Here is a 24,077-nt window from a genome sequence, read left to right on the forward strand (position 1 = left end):
TAAATTTTTTTTGGCGATTTTTTTCCGAAAAAAGCGCGTTTTTTTTTCTCGAAAAAATCGTGCTTTTTTCGGAAAAACGCATGGGGTGTCGGGGCAGCGGGTTTTATAATCCGATTTTTGATTTTTTTTGGTTCATTTGGACTGTGGGCGCGCGTAGGAGGAGGAGAACGTGTTGGAGAGAGGAGCTGGAGGGTTTGTGAGCAAATCTAAGTGCTTGTAGGACAAATTCAAGAGGAGACCACCAATTTCTCCATAAAAACGGTATGTGGATTAATTTTTTTTTGTTTTCCTTGTTTAAAAACATTGTTTTTCATTGTTTTTGGTTGGGAAACTTCATATGGGCACCATTTTCCTTTTGTTTTCATTGTTTTTAAAGAATTTTTTGTATTTTTTCATTGATTTGGGATGGGTAAATTGGTATGACTATGGGAACCAATTTTTTATTTTTTATTTTTCATTTTTTTTAAACATTGTTTATGTTTTTTCATTGTTTTTGGCATTTGCCATTTGGTTGGGTAACTTGGGTTTGGAACTTTGGATTCTGGAAATTTGTAACTTGTAATTTTGTAAATGCTAAATTGTAATCCTAAATTCCTATTTCCTAATCCTTATTTTCCCATAGGTTTGCAAATTCAAAATTCAAAAACAAACATGCCAAGGAAATTGGATCCTTTCTGGGAATATGGTGAACCTAAAGCTCCGAATGATAGACAAAACTTGAATTGCAAGTTGTGTGGAAAGGAGATACGTGGGGGGGTGTACAGGTTGAAGTTTCACCTTGCACAAATCCCTGGACATGATGTGGGGCCCTGTATAAATACAAATCCTGAACTTATCCAAAGAGCCATGAGAGCATTGGGAGAATTAGAGCACACTAGAGAGGCCAAAGAAGAACTCAAAAGGCAACTAAAAAGGTCAACTGAAGGAAGTGGGCCAAGTGGCACTGGTTCTACTGCAGCATCAGTCAATCCGGTAGCTGCATCATCATTTTTTGTTCCTCGAACCACACCTGGTTCACAACCATCTATTGGTTCAATGCTAAAAAGAACTGAAAAAGAACAAGCTGACAGGTTGATGGCAAAATTTCTCCTCTGGAGTGATATTCCTTTCAGCATTGTAAGGAATAATCCATTTTTCCAACCTACTGTTGATGCTATTGCCAGTGTCGGCCCGGGGTACAAAATCCCTTCTTATCATGATTTCAGAGGCTGGATTCTTCAAGATGAAAAGCGTGACTGCACCCAAAGATTGGAGGATTTTAGGGCATCATGGGCACAAACAGGATGCACTGTTATGTCAGATGGTTGGACTGACCAAAAGGGGAGAACCCTTATAAACTTCTTGGTTAGTTGTCCCAAGGGGACTATGTTTATCAAATCTGTTGATGCATCTCATCAAATCAAAGATGCAAGAACTTTATGTGATTTGCTGTATGTGTTTATTTTGGAGGTGTGTGAACAACATGTTGTCCAAGTCATAACGGACAATGTTGCAAATTATGTTGCTGCTGGTAGAATGCTTATGGACAGGCATCCTACTTTATTTTGGACACCTTGTGCTGCCCATTGTATTGATTTGATGTTAGAGGACATAGGGAAAATTCCCTTTGTCAAAGATATTGTTGACTCATCAAAAAGCATCACAAAATTTATATATAATCATACATCTGTGCTTAGCTTGATGAGAAGATTCACCAACAACAAAGAGTTGGTGCGCCCCGCCATTACACGGTTTGCCACGAGTTTCATATCTCTTCAATCCCTCGTGAATTCTATGTGGGATGTGAAGAGAATGTTTCTTTCAGAGGAGTGGCGTGCTATGTCAATGAGCCGCAAACCAGAAGGAGAGGCCGTATGCAGACTAGTTTCATACCAGGAAGACTTCTGGGCGGGAGTGCAGGAGGTGTGCGCCGTTACTGAACCTTTGGTAAAGGTTCTTCGGTTGGTTGATGGTGAGAAGCCCGCAATGGGCTATTTGTATGAAGCCATGGACAGGGCCAAAGAAGCCATTCGGGCCTACTATGATGATAAGGGAGATGATGGGTTTCAGAAACAACTCCTTCTATGGGGAGTGATTGATGAGTGATGGAACAACACACTCCATCGTCCCATTCACGCTGCTGGGCTTTTCCTGAACCCTGCATTTTCTTATGCATGTGGGTTTGATTTTGATGCTGAGATGATGGATTCTTATCCTGTGTCCAGAAGATGGTGCGATCTCCAAAACAACGTATAGAGATCTCTAAACAAATTGAGACATATAAGATGGCAGGTGGCACATTTGGCTTTGAGATGGCTGTCACTGATAGGACGATTAAAATGCCAGGTATTTTTAGTTTGTAACTTTGTTTCAAATTTCATTGTCTCTTCAAATTCCATTTTTTTCTTATGTTTATTTAAAATTTTATTTGTAATTTTGTTGTAGATGCATGGTGGAAGATGTATGGTGGCAGAGTACCCCTTTTGCAAAAGCTTGCCGTACGCATCCAAAACCAAACATGCAGCTCCTCAGGATGTGAGCGCAACTGGAGTGTATTTGAAAAAATACACAACAAGAAGCGCAACAGGTTAACACTTAAACATTTAAAATATTGCAAATTTCCAAATAAATTTTTGAATTCATTAAACAATATTTTTTTTATAATATTAATTATTAATTATTATTTCATGATCTTTGTACAGGTTGGAGTCCCAGCAACTTAATGACATGGTCTACGTCTACTACAATCTTCGATTGTGGGTGAGGCAACTTGAGAGGACACTTGATGTGGATGCCATCTCATTGGATGGGATTGACACCACTGCTGCATGGAGGGTTGAGGCTGAGAGGCCTCTCATGGATTTTGCTGATGATTGGTTAGTGCAGGATGTAGTGGAGGAGGAGGAGGAGGAGCAGGAGCAGGAGGAGGAGGTGACACCGCCTACCCGGGCTACCACTGCCACCAGTAGAGGACGTGGTCTACCTCCTGTAGCTCATACTTCTAGTTCTTCAGCTTCTAGAGCACATCAGACTCCACTGCCATTTCCACCAGCACAGGCACTAGCATCTACATCTAGAGGGAAAGGGAAAGCTGTGACATTTTCTCGCAAGAGGGGCAGAGGAAATCAATAGGATTAGACTTTCATTTTATTGTATATGAGTCTATGACATTATGACATGATGAGATACATTATCATATTTTTTGTTGATATTTTGAGGCTGAGCTGGGACTCAGGAGTCAGGACTTACTATTCAGGACATGATTCAATGTTATGTGTGATTTTAGCGCTAGAAATGATATTAAACATCTTATATATTAGTTTTCTTATCATATTTATGTGTCAATGTATTTATTTTATGTTGTAGATGGTTTAGATATGAAAAAAAATGAATATTTTTGTACCAAACGCTTTTTTCCCGATTTTTCCGATTTTTTCCGCTTCATTCTCGGCGTTGATTTAATCCCGCTCGCGCTTTTCACAACATTGATTTGATCCCTCTCGGCACTTGGTAGATCCAGAGTTAAGATGGATCTAGGTTGTTATATTTTAATGTGATAGGGGGTTTAGATATAGCTTAAAAACAATAATAATCGTTAGGGGGTTTAGATATAGCTTAAGGGTAAAGGTGTTATCATATCGACATTGACTTAACCACCAAGGCCCAAGGGTCCAAAATTTATTGAAATTTTCAATATTCCCTTGGTGCGAGACCTCCAAAAATTAGCGTCTCTAGAACTTACGAAATTTTTTATTTGGAGAATTTATTTTCCCTAGACTTTAATTTTGATTTTAATTAATTAAATTTTTGACTTAAGATTTTTAATTTCTTTTTGCCAAAAAATTTAATTAATTGACACAAGAGGGGATTAATAATTTTTTTTCAACTCTTCAATATTTTAGCACCATGGCTAAAATATTTTTATTTATTTATTTATTATTATTTTTTTTTTTTTTTTTTTTGCGTAAATACTAATTCTATTAAAAAGAGAAAATTATGTACATAGAGGTCGAGACCTCAGAGGGGGCAGATGCCAGCCCTCAGCCAGAGATTCAGAGACATACATTTCATGCTTTCTGCCGTTTTCAGATTACAGACTTCAAAAGATTTTGTGTTAGACCATGACCCATTGAAATATTTCTGTTCTGATTCTAACATGACATAGCTAACACCTTCAGAGGTTTTACTAAGACGCATGCTATCATGCCCGCCATGAACAAAAATGACAAAATAGTACCCATCAAACCCATAGTTGTAACTGCAAACAGAGAGCAGGTTGGCTAGCGCCACGAGCCTAAACAAGAACTTAAACCAGACACAGGACCAGAGACCTAGAAACGAAGACACATAGCAAGAAAAACACAGAGCGAAGGCAAGAGTGCCACCCGTCGGTGATGAACCAGCCTTAGTCTGCATGCTGCGGAGAGTCGGGCATGTCCTTATCCACCTGGCTAGACGAAGCGACCCAGGTGACGAAACCATTGTCATCAATTCCTTCAATGCCGCCTTCAGGAGTAGTTACCAGGTTGAGAATGCTGCCTGCACGATGAGTCGGTCCACAGGCAAGAATCTCGTTCTGTGTTGTGTTGGCTGGATGCAGAGGCGTTTCAGAGACAGGGGTGTCATCCTGCATATTGTCAGCGTTACACACCACCCCAGCCATTTCCCCCTGAAGGACACTATCTTCCTGAGATTGAGAGGAGGTAGTGTGGGCTGAGCTGGTAGGATTACTCTCTTTCTCAGCAAGAATGACTGTGATGCTAGCAGACAACACAGGCCTGTTGAGCCTGCTGTGGAAGGTGAACCTAGTAGTCTGAAAGGAATTGTGCGGAAGAGGCCCAACTTGACCCGAGGGCGGTGAGGATGGGGAGGCCGACGCAAGGGGTATGACATTCTGCGGAGCAGGTCGAGAGGTTCTTCCTCTGTTCCCAGTGTTACCTCCTCGGCGCGGGACTCCTCGACGGCGAGGCATTCTCATAATGACAGACCAACTAAGAGAGGGAAGATGGCGAAGCTGACGGGAGAGAATCTGAGCGCAGAGGAGCCCAACAACACCAATTAACCAGGCGAGCTTCCAAACAAGTTGAGCTAGGCAGGGGTGCGGGAAAAACACCGAGCGGAGGTAAACCGAACCAGTGACAATGGCGTGAATCAGATGTGGATCCATACATAAAACCTTAAGCGAGAGCTCTTGAACTAGGCGCTCATAAATGCCGATTTGTGCGACCAACATTCCGTTTTGCAGAAGATTAAATGCGCCTGCCATTGAAATTGTCCGCCAGCCAGATGCGCATGCTATGGAGGTCGTCTGCCAGCCAGGTGCAGGGCCAGCTGCCTGCTTTGTGCGGCTCCTCATAAATATCATTTATGAACACCCGCATCCAGGTAGCACCATGGCTAAAATATTATTTACATAAGATAATTACATTTCAACCCGCAATTGGGGAAAACCCATTCGTTATAGACCCTTAATGATTTTACCCAATTCCGCGACTCACTATGATCTAGTATCCCAAGTGATTTGTAATAAAATAATTTAGCCAATTAGCTAAAATTATTCCCAAATCACTTTTACAGAAAACTCGATTAAAACACTAGGACTCACTTAAGATCTTGACGACAAAATCCACCCTAGCTTTGGGGTGAGGCTGGAGGGAAAAACTTTGCCGATCATCTGTGTTTAGAAACACAAATGAATCAGTGAGACGAAAAACCTCCTAGGTTGGAAATCATCACCAAATAGTAGTCTTACCTAGGTTGTTACATACATATGGTCTTACTAAGATCATTTACATTACAAACTGCAGAATGGGTTTATAACTTTGACAAATTGATGACTGATAACTGATAAACCCAGGACGATTTGAATGGTCGAACATGATGGAATCCCTTTGCGAAAAAGTGTACTACTATAGGGTAGTTGACATAGAGTGGTCAACATCTGGCTCTACTTGGGGCCATGTTGCTTCACCGAAGGAATGTGAGAATCTAGAATCTGTCACCAAGCCATACATACATAAATTCATATATGTAGCGTCCATCCGAATATAATCCAAAAATCATTATATAGCATGAAGTACATGAAATAGAAGCTTTGAAACGTAAATCTAGACTAAAGACAGAAGTGAAACTTAACCTATGAAACAAAACGCTGAAATGAAAACTACTTTAACAACAAAAATAAATAACAAGGAGTAGGGTTAGAAATACAATACAGAGGATGCCCTATGGCATCAAATGTGTTCAATGAAGTCCTTCTTGAGCATCTGCCTGCTCTTTGGCAGATCCATAGGTTGTTTCTTTGATGTGCCATGTGCAATCCTAATCATTTTAGGACTTTGACTTATCCCAATGTTGTGCTGTATATGGACATCATATTTGTCAAGCCTCTTTCTTTTTCTCTTCTTCATACTTTTCTTTGTGGTGGGCTGTGATGCTGATGATGTAGAACATTCTGCTTGATCTTGAAAAATTTTCAGATGAAAAATTTGAAGTATCCAAGATATTCGTGACATGCCTCTCTTCATTTTGCATCTGTTTTGTCAAGGGTGCTAGATTAACTTGATTTCTTTCAATTTTCCTTTTGTCTGGGTTGCCTTCTTTTAGCCACTTTTCAATGGAACAAATGACCTCCTCATAATAAGATGGAGCTTGCTTCAACGAATAGGGAGGCTTATGATCTGTTGACGACTCTTTATTATCTAACTTGGGTTGGAACTTTTGTATATGTGATCTTTCCATTTTATCCAACTTATTCTGAATAACAGTCATTTGATTAGAATGCTTAACTTTCATAGCACTGATTTCCCTGGCATGATTTTCTTCCATAGCCTTTATCACTTTATCATTATTCGCTTTCATGGCCATCAAGCAATTTTGCATAGATTTCATTTCTTTGACATGATTTTCCTCTATGGTAATCAAATGATTTTGCATGGTAGTCATCATGGTTTCCATTTCCTTAGCATGTTTTTCTTCTATAACCAACAACCTGCTTTGAATAGTGACTTGATTATCTTCCATGGAACCCATTTCTTTGGCGTGATTTGCTATTAAGTTTGCTTGATTAAGTTCCATATTCTTGATTACCTGTGCTTGATTCAGTTGCATATCCTTAACCATTTGAGTTAATTCCTTGATAAGGTCGTTTTCAACTTCTTTAGTCTCCTTTACTTTAGCTTTCGCTTTGACCTTTCTCTTATCTCCATATTTATTTTCAAAGGCATCAATGATTGATTGTAGAGAATCAAAAGTGTTATTGGGGAACTCAGTGAACCAATCCAAAGCATCATCACCTAAGGTGAGAATGAAAAGCTGCATCTTCACATCTTCATAGTCGGTATATGGGCGACACTCGCTTATGCAAAGATTGACATTCTGAAGGTGAGTCTCAGTAGTAATGGCTTTGTTACCTCGAAAAGGGGGCACCTCATCGATGGCCACACCAACTGAAGGCGGGAAATCGTGTGGAGCTCCCTGAAAGTTAGTAAAATCACAAGGAGCAAACAAGTCATCCATGATGACTTGCTTAAAGGGAAAAGGAGGGGCCAAATGGATGCTAGAGAGAGAGATCCTTGCTCAAGAAAATCAAGAGATCCACAAGAAACAAGCTTCTAACAGAAATTCTTGTAAGAAATGAAAGAAATGGAGTCGCCACTTGAACTTGAATCTAGCTCCAAGATCCAAAAGGCAAAAAACCGAAAGGTTAGTCAGGGAGAAGCAGATGGATATGAGAGAGGGCTTTTTGTCTGGGAAATAATGGATGAATAAGTGGAGTCATCACCCAAACAAGAAACCAACCTAAATGTCCAGGTGCTAAAGGTGCAGATAGAGAAGATGAAAGGATTAGCGAGCGGAAAAAGATAAGGTGATGAAAATATGGAGTGACATGATGGCGCAAGAAAATGTGGCATTGATGGGATAAGAAATGATGAAATATTGAGAAGATTAAGATGAATGTCGTAAAGCCAAGGTCCAATAAATTGACCCCTGACAACGACGCCAAAAAATGTTGTCGCCCAAAGTGTACACCTAAGGCGCAACACTCAGAGTAGGGGCTGACACTCTGATCCCTACTCACTCCGTTTAGACTCTCTTCTAGCTAAGTCAAGGGGGGTAGTCCCTAAAGACGATGATGAGGGAAAACTTGTTGGAACAACAAGTCCTAGGAGAATAAGGGCAAGGCAATCACTTCTTTCAATAACTTGAATTAAGGATTATTTGACAAGTGTGATTATGAGATGATCAATGTATACATTCACAAGATGAATCTCAATTAGATCAATAAGACAATAGCTAGATAAACAAATAAAGATGAGTGCCTTAATAACAATGATCAATAAAGATGTAACACTTCTGATAGATAATATTTCAAGTTAAAAGACAAGTAATGCTGCAAGACAAGTGTTAGTATGGAAGATGTAAGATGAGCAGAAAATAACTTGCAATCTAAATGTAACGAGTGTTTTCACTTTAAAGAGATATCAATTAGATAAGAACAAGTGACAACTATAAATGCAACTTGCAAGTAAATCAGAAACTGCTCATAAATCAATGGGATATGACAAATGTTAGGTGGATGAGATGCAACAAACTGTCAATACGCTTAAATGTAAGAGATATCAGATCAAAATTATCGCAAGATCACTACATTCCAATGCCTTGAGCTATGTGCTTATTAGGTCGCTCTTCAATTAAGTGAAATCTCAATGATGAAAACAACAGATAAGAAGATATATAAACCATAACTGATCTCTGTTAATGCAACTCCTAAGATATCCTACAGTCAACAAGAAATCAACCCAGATGCCAATGTTTTGTCCCCAAATTGGCAATATCGCCCTTCCAGACAGCAATACATGCCCTGTCAACAATTACGAGACTGCTGTAGCCTGTAGTTAATGCTGAGGCATATCAGTCCACTTTTATGATGAGATTGATCCACCAAATTACTCACAATTAGCTATCAAATGTAAGGAGCAATAACCAATATGCAATTTGATGCTAAACTCATTTAAATAATGCCACTGTAAGATGAAAACAGACCTTGGGGAATCACTGAAAATAAGATCACACCTCTGCAACTTTCATATCAGACCTCTGTACCAATAGATATCAGTCCCCTAATAACCAAATCAATCATCCAACTAGCAAGAAAACAAGCCCAAACACATGTAATTCCTTTTGCAACTATTGTATGTTAATTAGGGTGCCTTTCAAGCTTAGTTTTAGGTTTTGATATTATGATTAGGGTCTGCAATACATTTCACTTTAGATCTGATTGTAGATAGTCACCAAAGGACCACGTATTCGAGTGCTAGTACCCCAAACAAGTGCCAATATCTCAACGATGAGGTCACCACCCAATGAAATGACAATTAGAAAAGCTCACGGTCCCTAGATGACACTGAAGCAAGTGATTTTCAAGAGAGCATTTCAGACCCCAGTAATCATATACCAGACTTTGGAAAATAATTGGAAAGTCACCAATAGAAGATCATAAACCTTGATTAGATTAATGAGAAATTATAGTTCAGAATCCACTTAAAATAATTATTGATCATTTGTGTCACTGAAATGATATGCTTCAGATAGAATTTTGACAGTAATACAATGAGTTATATGGGCTGAGGCTAGGATATTTCGGTCAGAAGAAGCTGCGGGAGGGAAGAGAGGAGGCAGCGGAGGTCTTGGAGAGGGCCGAGAGTGAATGCCGCAGGGAAAGGAGGCAAGGTCAAGGCTGATGGGCTGCGACAGGGAAAAGAGGAAGCTGGGAGCAGCGAAGGGTTAAGGGAACAACGACAGAGTAAAAGGAAGCAGATTAGGCAGTGGAGGGATAAGGTAAGGTTGCATGGAGGGTTTGGGGGCTAATGATGCCACAACAAGGAAGATAAGGGGCTGCCGCAGGGAAATGAAAGGCAAGGAAGGCCTTGCAGCGTAGGAAAAAGAGGGGAAAAGCTAATAGAGTGGTAAGAAGGGGCAACATTTAGCTTAAAGGCTAACGCTAGGCTTGAAAAACCCTCAGCTAGGGCTAGAGACACAAAAAAAATCTCCTCACAATATATTTTTATCTTAAACTCAAAAATTAATTTGAAATCGCTTTTATGTCGGATTATCTTTCTCTTGCAAGCCCTGCAAACTAGTGTTGCGAACATCGTGAGTTTTTCCAAAAAATCGTGATTTTTTCGCTGAAATGATATAATCGTAGATGTTTCGGTGATTTTTTTTTTTTTTTCAAAAAATCGCGATCCGATCAGTAAAAATCGTGACGACGGAAAATAACGAGTTGTTAAGTTCGATTTTTGGTTTTTTTTGTCATTTTTTCAGACAGAGGGCAAGATTGAGAGTTGAGGAGGAGAAGAAGTCATCTACAAGGGCCAAAGAGGAGAAAAGCGAAGGAATTTAGCATCCCAAGCAAGAAATATTCGAGTTTGGACCAAGTTTCTTCAGCAAAGCGTGGTTTCCAGGTATGGGCATCAAATTTGGCCATTTTTTTTGTTTTTGCTTGGGTTTTTATAACCCATTGATTTTCAATGATTTTTGAGTGGATTTGATTGTGTGTTTTTTTTTTCATTTTTGTTGCATAGAGTGGAGAGGGTTCATTTTGGTCAAAAATGCAAAAAATTGATTGTTAGATTTATAAGTTTAATTTCTTCTTGTGCCCTAGTTTTTTTGCATCATTTTTGCTTGGGTTTGAATGTGCATTTTTTCCATTATTGTTGCATTGAGTTGAGGTTTTTTGTTGTTGTTGTCAAAAATTCAATGTGTTGTATGTAAATTTTATTTTTATTTTTTTAACTTGCAATTCTTCTTGTGCCCTAGGTTCACCGTTCAACTTCAAACTTCATCTTACATTAAAACTCAAGAGTTCAACAAAGTTACAAACATGCCAAGGAAATTGGACCCTTTGTGGGAATTTGGTGAACCTGATGGAGGGTTTGACAGATCAAACTTGACTTGCAAGTTGTGTGGGCATCATATGACAAGGGGGGTATACAAATTGAAGTATCACCTTGCACAAATCCCTGGACATGAGGTAGGGCCTTGCACCAATACAAATCCGGAAATCATCTGAAGAGCCCTCAGATCATTGGAAGAAATAGAGCAAACGAAATTGTTCAAGTCAGCTCTGAAGAGTGAACTAGCAGTGAGTAGAGTGTTACGAGATGAATATGAGAGTGACACTGGTTCTACTTCAGCATCAGTATCTACAACCAACCCTGTAGCTGCCTCATCATATTTTGTTCCTAGAACCACGCCTGGTTCACAACCATCTATCTCTTCAATTATTAAAAAAAGGAGAAAGTAGAAGCTGACAAATTGTTGGGCAAGTTTCTTCTTTGGAGTGATATTTCTTTCAGCATTGCAAGGAATAATCCATTTTTCTAGCCTGCTGCTGATGCTTTTGCAATTGTTGGCCCAGGGGGGTATAAAGTCCCTTTTTATGATGACTTTAGAGGCCACATTCTTCAAAATGAAAAGGTTGACTGCACCAAGAGATTGGAGGAGTTTAGGGCATCATGGGCACACACAGGATGCACAGTGATGTCAGATGGTTGGACCGATCAAAAGGGTAGAAGCCTTATAAACTTCTTGGTTAATTGTCCCAATGGGACAATGTTTATGAAATCTGTTGATGCATCTGCACATATCAAAGATGCACGACTATTATGTGATTTGCTGGATGTGTTTATTTTGGAGGTGGGTCCAGAACATGTTGTCCAAGCCATAATGGACAATGCTACAAATTATGTTTCTGCTGGCAAGATGCTTATGGAGAGGCATCCTACTTTATTTTGGAGACCTTGTGCTGCACATTGCATTGATTTGATGTTGGAGCACATAAGAAAAATTCCTTTCGTCAAAGATATTGTTGACTCATCAAAAGACATTGCAAAATTTATATATAATCATGCATCTGTGCTTCATTTGGTGAGAACATTCACCAACAACAAGGAGTTGGTGCACCCCTCCATTACACGGTTTGCCACCAGTTTCATATCTCTTCAATCCCTCTTGAATTCTATGTGGGATGTGAAGAGAATGTTTCTTTCAGATGAGTGGCGTGCTTTGACATTTAGTCGCAAACCAAAGGGAGAGCCCATATGCAGATTAGTTTCATACCAGGAAAGCTTTTGGGCGGAAGCGCAGGAGGTGTGCAGCATTACGGAACCTTTGGTAGAGGTTCTTCAATTAGTTGATGGTGACAAGCCTGCAATGAGCTACTTGTATGAGGCCCTGGACAAGGCCAAAGAATCCATTCAGACCTACTATGATGATAAGGGAGATGAGGGGTTTTAGAAACAACTCCTCCTATGGGAAGTGATTGATGAACGATGGAACAACACATTCCATCGTCCCATTCATGCTATAGGGATCTATTTGAACCCCACATTTGCTTACCCCTGTGGGTTCTTATTTGATGTTGTGGTCATGGATGGATTCTTCACCTGTGTTTAGAGGATGGTGCCATCTCCAGCAGAATGTGCAAAAATATCCAAAGAAATGGAGATATATAGGATGGCAGGTGGCACATTTAGCTTTGGCATGGCTGTGGTTGATAGGAAGACTAAAATGCCAGGTATGTTTAGTTTGTTTCAAATTTCATTGTCTCTTCAAGTTCATAACTTCATACTTTGGTTCAACTTTAAAATTTCAATTTTTTTCTTATGTTTATTTTATTTGTAATTTTGTTGTAGATGCATGGTGGAGAAGCTATGGTGGCAGAGTACCCAATCTGCGAAGGTTTGCCATTCGAGTGCTCAGCCAAACATGTAGCTCCTCAAGATGCGAGTGCAATTGGAGTGTATTTGAAAAAATACACACCAAGATGCGCAACAGGTTAAAACTTAGAATATTCCAAATTACCAATTAATTTTTTGCATTCATTAAATAATATTTTTTTTATAATTATTATTTTATGACCCTTGTACAGGTTGGAGTCTTATCGACTAAATGACATGGTCTACGTCTACTACAATTTTCAATTGTGGGTGAGGCAACTTGAGAGGACACTTGATATGGAGGCCATTTCATTGGATGGGATTGACACCACTACTGCATGGAGGGTTGAGGTCGAGAGGCCTCTCATGGAGTCTGCCGTTGATTGGTTAGAGCAGGAGGAGGAGGAGGAGGAGGAGGGAACAACAGGAGGAAGAGGTGACACCACCTACCCAGGCTACCCCTGTCACTAGTAGAGGATCTACCTCTTATAGCTCCTAGTTCTTCAGTGTCTAGAGCACAATAGAGTCCACTGCCAACTCCACCGCCATCTACATCTAGAGGGAAAGCTATTACATTTTCTCACAAGAGGGGCAGAGGAAATTAATAGTATGAGTTATTTGGTCCATTTCATTGTATACGACATTATGACTCATGATATGAGATACATTATTATATTTTCTGTTGATATTTTGAGGTTGAGTTGGGACTCAGGAATCACTATTCAAGACATGATTCACTGTTATGTGTGATGTAGCACTAGAAATGATATTGCACATCTTATATATTAGTTCTTTTATCATATTTATGTGTCAATGCATTTATTTTATGTTGTAAATGCTTTAGATATTAAAAGAATTGAAAAAAATGAATATTTTTGTATTTGTCGTTTTTTTCCTGATTTTTACCGATTTTTTTCTTGATTTTCCGATTTTTTCCCCTTGCCGATTGAATCCTGATCGCGATGTTCACAACATTGCTGCAAATAGATATGAGATTAAATCTTGCCCTCCAGGGTCTAGATCTAACTCGAGATCCCAATATTTCTCTTGAGGATGCTTAGACCTTCTCCTGCACAAAGATAAAAAACCCAAAATCCAGCGTGTACAAAAATAAAATTTGAATCCAAAACCCCAACTGCAAACAAAAATTAGAATTTACAAATTATTTTACAAAAGCTTTAGATCTATACAAATAAATACAAATCTACTGGATATGAGTATGAGTCTAACTCTGCTCCTAGAACAGTAGAGATAAACTCTTCCTAGCCAGATCTATTTTATGAGCACAATATATAAAAGATAAATAATTTTAAATGAGACAATAGCCAAGATACCATGCAAGAGAAACTTCGTTAGATAAATCTTGGGATTTCAATCAGAAAGACTCTTCAGATCTTATGCCTTAGGAGTTGGCTGGTTCAATTGAAGACTTCCCTTCACGCCCAAGTTCTTTAATATAAGAGATCTCTGCACACTCAAATCAAGTTTTCAGATTGATAAAGATATAAAATAACACTCTAATCCTAAAAAATTAGAGATATCTGCTAATTTAATTGAATGAAAATGCTATCTTAGATCCAATAGCTTAAGCAAGATGCATGTGCAATAAGTTATTCTACAAAGGCTAATAATCAACAACTTCTAAAATATACTTCAACAGAGCATTAAGAATAATATTACCATAAGAAGTAGGAGAGAAACACCACCATCAATGAAAACCCCAAAGACTTTTGCGTTATTATTATTCCAGAAAAAATTACAAGAGAGCTTCGAGAGCTAGTACACGATTCAAAGATCGGATCCTTTGTGAGACAAATGACCTCTAATTTATAGATAAATTCTCCAAACGGCTAGTTGGCTTGATCCCCGTCAAAGTAATCTCGACTATTGATAAAGATTTGATTATCTTTTAATCTCCACCATCAAAATATTTATTTTTTGAGGAATTTTCGAATTTATCTTTTAATTCATTTTTAATTAGCTCAAAATTAATTATTTTGAGCTAATTTCCTAAAAAAATTGACTTTGACTTAACCACCAAGGCCCAAGGGTCCAAAATTTCTTGAAATTTTCAATATTCCCTTGGTGGGGGACCTCCAAAAATTAATTTATCTAGGACCCACGAATTTTTTTATTTGGAGAATTTATTTTCCCTAGACTTTAATTTTGACTTTAATTAATTAAATTTCTGGCTTAAGATTTTTAATTTATTTTTGTCAGAAAATTTAATTAATTGACACATGAGGGGATTAATAATTTTTTCCAACCCTCTAATATTTTAGCACCATGGCTAAAATATTATTTACATAAGATAATTACATTTCAACCCTCAAAGGGGGAAAACCCATTCGTTATAGACCTTCAATTATTTTACCCAATTCCGCGACTCACTATGATTTAGTAGACCAAGTGAATTGTAATAAAATAATTTAGTCAATTAGTTAAAGTTATTCCCAAATTATTTTTATAGAAGATTCGATTAGAACACTAGGACTCACTTAAGATTTTGACGACAAAATCCACCCTAGCTTTCGGGTGACGCTGGAGGGAAAAACTCTGCTGATTATCTGTGTTTAGAAACACAAATGAATGAGTGAGATGAAAAATTTCCTAGGTTGAAAATCATCACCAAATTAGTAGGTTTACCTAGGTTGTTACATACTTATGGTCTTACTAAGATCATTTACATTACAAACTGCAGAATGGGTTTATAACTCTGACAAAGTGATCACTGATGAATCCAGGATGATCTGAATGCTCGAACATGATGGAATCCCTTTGCGAAAAAGTGTGCTGCTATAGGGTAGTTGACACGGAGTGGTCAACAGGGGGTTCGAGGTTGGGATTCTTGGAATCCCTCCACACCAAATTGCTTTTTTTTTTTTTTTAAATTCCGATCTAATCTTTTTAATATTCTTTTATTTGTTTTGTTAATTATTTTATTTAAATTTTATTCCATAGGTTTTTTTAATATATTGTTTTACAATTTTAAAAAAATGATACTTTAGCTTTAATATGATTTAATTTATTTGTATATATTTTTTTTCTTTTTAATTTTTAGTTAAATGGTATGTTAGCTTTAATATGATTTAATTTATTTTTATATATTGTTTTAAATTTTTTGTTAAATTGGTTTTAAATGTTGTTATGTTTTTACCTTTTTAACTTAAAAAAAATATTTGGAGAGTCTTTTAAAAAAAATTAAAAGAGGGTATGGGATGTTCTTATTTTAATTCAATGTTGCGAACATCTTGATAACATCCTGATTTTATCCTGAAATCATGAGTTTTTGGCATAGCCGATGTTTGCTGATTTTTAAAAATATTTTTATGGTATCTTAATTTTGCCGATGTTTGCCGATCTTTTACCGATATTTTCTTGATATTTATGATTTTTTGGTTTTTTGGACCCTTGCCAATTTTATCCCGATGCCAATGTTCGCAACATTGTTTTAATTTAATAAGCAATTTAATAAAATTTAAAGTTTTATTAGAAAAAGAACTTTACCCCCTCATTTAGGGGGGTGCTGCTATTGTTGGTGAAACTTTTTGATTTGGTGTTGATTTTAGGCTATGTTGCACTAGTTTTGGGGATGGGAAAATTCTGGGGACAGAAGGGGGTTGAATAGGAATTTACTTAAACATTTGGTACCCAATCCAAGTCACACTATCTTATTGTTTTCACAATGCTTGAAGTTGGGATGGTGGAAGCCATTGAACTTGAATGACTCCTCGAAACCCTTGTACAATATGTAAAAGCTAAGATGATCTGAAAATGAGAAAGAACAAGAGCAATAACCACAAGCATTTTGAAATGTTGCATTTTCTGTTTTCTTGACATGGAGGCTGCTTCTTGTAATTTTACCATTGAAAATACAATAATTAAATCACCAAAAATCCAAATTGAAATCCATCATACAAAACCCACGTTTTGATCTGCAACTTAGATTCAATGCATTACAAAAGTAATGGATGGGAAAAATTTAGTTTCAATGCATTACAAAAATAATGAATTGGAAAAATGATCATATTGTTCAATCATCAAAGTCCATGATTGTCAAAATTGAAGCTATATGCTTGGACTATCCCTGAAATCTGCCCAGAAAATCCTTGAAATTTGCCAAAAACATCATGAAATCTGTTGGGAATGCCTTGGGGACAGCCAGCAAGTCCCCAAACGTTTCCTAAGGGTTTAAAAGTTCCCAGAACGTGGGGATGCAGGGTACATGGCTTTTGTTTTGCTGCACGGGTCGTCTTGCAACATAGATTTTAAGGTTATTGTGAAGGATTCCGAGGACAGGTAGATGTGTAAATTGCACAATATTTATTCTGTTCAGCTTTCTTATAAGCTGAGGGCCTTTGTTTGGCTTGTCATTTATCAGAAATCCCCCCTCTAATCCCTGGTTGGTATGGTTGGTAAAGATTGGGCTTTCTGATGGTCCTTCCCCTATTTGTCACCACTCTTGAATGATGAAGCACCTGTTTTGGGAATGTTAGTATTCGAAGATATCCTGGAAGCACATCTAGGACAGGTATGCAGTTCTTCTTTAGGGCAGGATTCATTTGGCATGCAATCATGTTTGGTTGTTGTAGCTATTGTATTTTCTCTTCATTGGGATTTGACAGTGCTTGAGAGTATCTGCCTTTTTTTTTTCCATCTAGAAGATTAGGTGTAATCCTGTTTTTGAACAAGAGCCTAGTCCTTGTCCGCTTTTTGTGCCATGTGGTATGATGAGCTACATCATGAATTGTTGGCTAAGGTGCCCTACTGATAGAAGATGCTCAAACCTTAGTTTCAGTAGCATGCTCAGGCTTTATTTCTGCCCTAGTAAGCTTATGAAAGAAGATATAAGTTTCATTGTTACACTATTCCACCTTTTGATTTGCCATTTGTATTTTTTTGTTGTTGTAAATATAGGACATCATTTTGGAAAAAGAAGAATTAGTGTGGGCATGTGTTTGTCATTATTTCAATTAGTATATGTTTGAAAACATACACTGCATCTTCACTTCTACACTCAGGGATGTGTTCATAGTATGCAGATCTTCTTTTGGAAGCCAGATCTATGTTGTTTATGTTCATTTATGGTGAATTTGGCTCGTTTGTTGATTGGAAAGGCATGGACTGGTACTGCCACATTATGAGTCCTTTTTACATGGTCTACAGGACTGAATCTCCAAATCAAAATTACAAGGCATTTACATGTTATTACATATAAAACTATTTACAACTAAGGGTAGCAAAATAGGGTATCATCACAGAGTGCATCTCCTTTCTCCCTTTATCCCTCGTGAAGAGTTTCAAATTGATGTATATGCTTCTTTGGTGCTGTCTTGAGTTTTAAATTCTTTACGTTTTCTCCGGAGTCTTGCTGAATTTGGTTTTATAGCTTTCTAATGAAATTCTTTTGATGTATATGTATTAAAATGTTGCAACTATAGGCGGAAGGCACTACTTCCATATATAGTTATAAGACTAAATTAATATTTTATAGGATGCCATTGATCAACATTTATTTTAAAACTATCATACTGGAATGCACCTACTTTATGGACTGATTTCGAATTGAAGAGTTCCCACTCTCTGCCAAATAACCTTTTGAATGACAGTGCACTTGATTTGTAAATTTCATTATTAAATTTTTAATATTTTTACCTTTGGAAATGATCCTTATATCTAAGTTTAAACAATAAATATGCTTGACTATAATTACATATTTCATATTTTAGATACAGGTGCTAGCCTTGCAGATGTTTTGGCTGCATATTAATTTTTTTGTCTTGTGTTCTGCACTTTTATTACCATCCAAGCAGTGCTCAACATTCCAGTAACTCTGCATGATGCATTATATTCTTATTGTCATTTACCATTCCTCGTGTTGATCTATACAGGGGACTCTTATGAAGGTCTTTGACAAGGCTATTGAGACACGACTGGATCGACGCTGTACATTTATTGCTCTTGGAGGGGGTGTGATTGGTGATATGTGTGGCTTTGCTGCTGCTTCCTTCTTGCGTGGAGTAAATTTTATTCAGATTCCAACAACAGTGATGTCTCAGGTTCGATGATTTATCACCATTGCTTCTTATCTTATGATTTATGTTTAACTTTGGATACCCATCCCATCTCTCTCTCTCTCTATATATATATAATTCTCTTTCACCTGTGACTGCAGGTTGATTCTTCAGTTGGAGGAAAAACAGGAATAAACCATCCGTTGGGAAAGAACTTGATTGGTGCATTTTTCCAGCCTCAGTGTGTACTTGTAGACACAGATACACTTAGGACATTACCAGATAGAGAACTAGCTTCAGGTATAGCTGAGATTATAAAATATGGTCTAATCAGAGATGCTGCATTTTTTGAGTGGCAAGAAAAGAACATGGAAGCTTTGCTAGCAAGGTATTGTGATTTCTCTCAGCACAAATGTTCAAACATATCTAACTTTGGATCTAAGTGAAAGATACATTTAACTGTAAAAGACATTGTGTAGGGATCCAAATGCATTGGCCTATGCTATCAAGCGTTCGTGTGAGAACAAAGCAGAAGTAGTGTCCTTGGATGAGAAAGAGAGTGGCCTGAGAGCCACATTAAATCTGGGACATACATTTGGCCATGTAGGTTTGCAATTCTCTCTCTCTCTCTCTCTCTCTTTTGACTCTTTCACACTGCAAGTTAGTGTTTAGCTATTATATGGTAGCCTTCTAGAGGCTCTTTCTCTCTCTCTAGATATCTAAGCATATGTGGTTCTTGAGTTTCTCTCTCTCCCTCTCTCTTCACACACATGCAGACATACATGTATACATACATACATATATAGATGCATACATGCTTGTGTGAAGAGAGAGAAATAATAATGTGCAATGCTTTGGCCGATGGTTTTATTGTTCCATGTTTTGGCTTTGACTATGATGTGTCAATTGATTGGAATGAGTTTGTCTATAGTGTTAATTTTTTTTCGTCTTTTTTAGAATCCAAAGAAGGTTTAAGGTGAACATACTTTGTAAGGAAGTCTTCTACTTTTTAAGGGAGTTTTGGATCTTTTACATTTTTAATGATTTCTACATAGACTGCTCTACTTCATTAGTTTCATGATGTCAAACTCCAAAGAAAGAAAGATGCATGTCTGAAAAAATATATAAATGAATTGATGATGAAACCCTACCTTATCCTTTGACATATGTACTCCAATATTTTATTCAATAGAAGGATACTTGTCTCTTCATTCAACTGTAATGACCTCCATTTATTTCTATTCCTAACTAAAAGCAGTTAAGATTTGTACTATGATATAACTAATTACTATTTTTATGTGGGGTCATGTTCATTAGGGTACTCGGTTTTCTTGATTGCATACAACATATCATTGCAACTTTTAATATATTTACTTTTTGTCCTTTTTACTGTTTGGCCTTGTGCCTTTTGTTAAAATTTGATAGCTCAGGGATGAATTTCTCTTAGAAGAAATAATATCTTCTAGTTTTGTTTGAATCACCTCTAATGAAATTTCATTTCTAACAATTTTAATATGACTTTCCAAAAATAGTAAGTCACATCTCAATTTGGAAGTAACTTTCCAAAAATAGAAAATCATGTCTAAATGATCAAGGATGATCTCGACATATGGAATCCATTTTAAAATCAAATCAATCATGATTATACAAGTCAAGTTTTAATATTTTTATCCTTACTAGTATTATTATAATTACGATACTGTTATTTCTAAAATAATCTAAAGTCAATGGATTAATAAAATCGAGTTCTCTCACGAAATAAGTAAATTAAACTGAGAATTAAAATCGAGTTCTCTTACAAAATAAGTAAATTAAATTGAGAATCTCTTACTTGACAACTTGAACCCCTCTCTTGGAATAAAATAATAACTCCAGACTTAAGAGAATGTAACTCTCCCTCACTAATTCAATGTATGGCAAAAGTGTAACTCCTCATTAAATGCACTTGTAACTCCCTCATTCAATTTGATTTGTAACTCTCACCAAATATTCTCTCATGTCTAAGTGTAACTCTCTCTTTCCTTAATTCGAATTGTAAATCGTTGTCGGGCTCCAAATTATTTAATCAAATATCTACACTAAACAAAATATGAAAGATGCTTTAAAGTTTGACCAGAATTCATGACATCGAAATTCATTAATTTGTTGTTGAGTACCTACCTAGTTTACTGTAGTTGAAGATGCTTCAGAATTGCTCCCGCTCTCGCTCCTGCTACCAAAAGACTAAAACCTCCTAGCCAAACTGGGTACAACCTAGGTACTCAATCCCAAAATGCTTCTCAATTGATGCAATCGGTCCCCTATGCCCAAAAACCTAAGAACAATTGAGACTCTTTTCAGTTGTGACTTTCTCTGTAATTTTCTCCTCCCTGCACTCACTCCTCTCTCCCAAGGTTCCCCTCCTTTTATTTCTCTCCCATCATCTTCCTCCCATCTTAGTGTCCTTATTTATGTTATGTGGAACTTTTTATGAAACCAAATCTCATTTGATTTTTAAAGATTTTATTGAGTACGTAGGATTTAGTTTTATTTAAGATTTATATTATTTAATAAATTAATTTAATTAATTAAATTATATTATTATTTAATTAATTTTAATATAATTTGTAAAATCTAAAATTAACATACTCTTTTAATTATAGATTTATCATATATATGTATATAAGGTGGTATACATATCAAATATCTAATTTGATATACCCATTATATCTTGGTGAGATAGGGATTTATTTTGATAATCAGTTCATTACCTTAATTTAGACATTTCCCTGTATTAACCAGTATATATATAGTGCGATACATGTGGGCCCATGCATATGTAGCTATCATATGGATGTCCCATATGTATGCTAATATTTGTATTTTGTTTGCAATTGTAAGTGGGTCATTACATTCGTCAAGACATGTGTGCCTCTCTCTCTATTCATGGGATGAGTTACACTTCTCAAGTAACTTCTCCCTCATGGAATTCGATTATTGGCTCAAGGCGTGAATTCATTTTGCAACTTCTCTCCTTTCTCATCTATTTAAGCAAGAGCAAGTGAGAGTTGATGTAGCATGTTCACTGTGAATAAGGAGAGCTAGTGTTAAGTGTGTGCAATAGAAGTGTGAGAGCAAGTGAAGAGTAAGAGCAAAGGAAGAGTTGGAGCAAATGTCAAGGACAAGATCTGATCAAGAGGAGGAGATCTTCAAGCAAAGAGCAAGAATACTTCAGCTCCAAGTTGATCAAACATTGGTGACGTTATTGTTAGGATATTCCGACACATAGGAAATAGTTAAGTATAACTTGGTCTAGTATAGAGTTGGGTAAAGTGTGTTTTTTTACTATGTACATTTTGTAACTTACAATCCGACGGTCACGATATGTAGTGATCCGACGGTTCATTCTCTCCTCGGTATTACCGACACTTGATCCGTGGCTTAACACCCGATTGGTCCATTATCTCTATTTAAAGAGCATGGAGGGTCATTTGTAGGTTAACCGTTCATGAGAGAAGCTTATGTAAATTTTCATTCTTTTATTAATAAATTGCCTGAAGTGGCCGCGTTGGCTCAGGCCGTGGACTGTTTCCCTCTTTGAGGGTTTTAACCACGTCAAAAGTACTGGTGTATTGATCTGCAATCTGTTTGTGAGCGGTGTCCTTTGGTGTTCTCTCTGAGGAACTTACCCTGTAAATTCCTACATGGTATCAGAGCTATTTGAGGGCCGCGTCCGTTGGTGATCCAAATCTAAAGCCGGTAGAACTGCATCCAACTACCGTTTCCTAGATCTACTGTTTCTAACTGCTTTCGGGCCGAGAGGACTGCTCTGTTGTGTTGGGAGCATCTGTTCCAGTGAGGAACCCCTGCGAAAAGGTTTCCGGTAGCCCTAGCTGCGTCATTTTTAAGATCTGGAGGTATACAGTGTTTATTTGCAGTTTACAGTTATTTTCTCTCTGTTTATTTCGGTTTCAATTTATTTAGCCTTTTTTATTACCGAATCTATACCTTTCATTTCTGTGTATGCTCTTTGCCCCGTGACTCTGTGCAATCTGGGCAAATCAGAAACAGAAAGGAAGGATTTTTCTCATGCGTATGCTCTTTTCCGCTGCGCCTTAGTGTGATCTCGGAAAATCAGAAACATTGAGGGAAATATTTAGTTCTCGGCTAAAGCTAACTTCGAGCCGCAAGGTTCGTTTTTTTTTTTTTTTAATGTCCGTGTTGGGTTTTGTGTTTTTTGTTTTGTAGGGAAAAAGAGATTTCTCAAAGCAAGCACGCAACCCAAAGCTTCAACCCCCCCTCTCTCTCTCACAAACTTTTTGTATAGCTCACTTGGTCCAAAGCTAATTTATGAGAGTAGAGGTCTTGAGTTCAAGTCTCCTTTTTGTGGGGGCGGATCTTTCATTTCTGCACATTCCCGCACTTCGTCGGCATCTTCATCAAGTTTTCTTCAAAAAGCCATAACTTCTTCATCCGGAAGCCGTTTTCAGAACCGTTTTTTTTGAAACAACGTAATTTTTCGAGATCTTTCCATTGGAACACTTAGTTTCAGCATCTATAGTTTCAGTTTCTGTCAAAATGGAAAGTCCATGCCAAGTTATTCTTGACAGCACCAACTACTTCCAATGGTGGTCCTACATTGTGGATTTACTTAGAAGTAAAGGTCTTTACAGAATAGCCATAGGCCAAGAAACCAAACCGAAAGATGAAGATAAGGCAGCTAAATGGAAAAATAGGCAAGATCAAGCACGTGGGTTGATAGGGATGTCTATTTCTCCAGATCTTAGATTCCATATTGCAAAACTTGATACTCCTAATGAAGCCTTGAAACAGATTACTAAAGTTTTTGGAATAAAAAATGAACTTAGAGCCCATCAACTTGAAAATGAGTTGCTTACATTGGACCCCAATAATTTTTCTTGCATTGAAGATTTTTTGTCCAAGTTCAAGACCCTTAGACTTCTCTTGGAAGGTGTTAAAGTTAAGAAAGAAGATAGTAACCTTATCTATTCCATTCTTACTAAGTTGGGACCAGCCTACTCTGTGTTTATTTCCACCTTCCATTCTACAAGAGAAGCCTTCATTTCTCAAGGACAAGACTACAAGTCCCCATCCTTTGATTCTTTTTGTGGTTCTTTAATAAGAGAACAAGAAAAACTCTTACACCTTGGTCTTCTTAATCTTGGAAACTCTTCTAAGAAAGCATTAGCCGCTTAGCAGCAACCAAATCCAAAGAATCCTAAGAAATTGTATCCTAAAAGGAATGGTTCTAAACCAAACAAGGGGTCCTAAGCAATCTCAACCTCAAAATGAAAAATCATTTCAACAAAATGATAAGAAAAATAAAAACAAAGGGAAGAAGACTGGTAGACATTACAACTTT

General features: G+C 37.3%; 1 protein-coding gene across 1 annotated transcript in view; it reads left to right on the plus strand.

The window, feature by feature from the left end:
• Window positions 1-24,077, plus strand: part of LOC149193664 (3-dehydroquinate synthase) — a 71,087-nt gene that overhangs the window by 22,220 nt on the left and 24,790 nt on the right. The window contains exons 3-5 of the mRNA XM_089404869.1: window positions 18,593-18,760; window positions 18,877-19,103; window positions 19,195-19,318. Of these exons, the coding sequence (XP_089260995.1) occupies window positions 18,593-18,760; window positions 18,877-19,103; window positions 19,195-19,318 (519 nt within the window). The remainder of the gene's footprint in view (window positions 1-18,592; window positions 18,761-18,876; window positions 19,104-19,194; window positions 19,319-24,077) is intronic.

The sequence above is a fragment of the Pinus tabuliformis genome, chromosome 2_2 (genome assembly GCF_031772625.1).
Source record: "Pinus tabuliformis cultivar Carrire ecotype Pingquan chromosome 2_2, CPIR1, whole genome shotgun sequence".
Taxonomy (NCBI): domain Eukaryota; kingdom Viridiplantae; phylum Streptophyta; class Pinopsida; order Pinales; family Pinaceae; genus Pinus; species Pinus tabuliformis.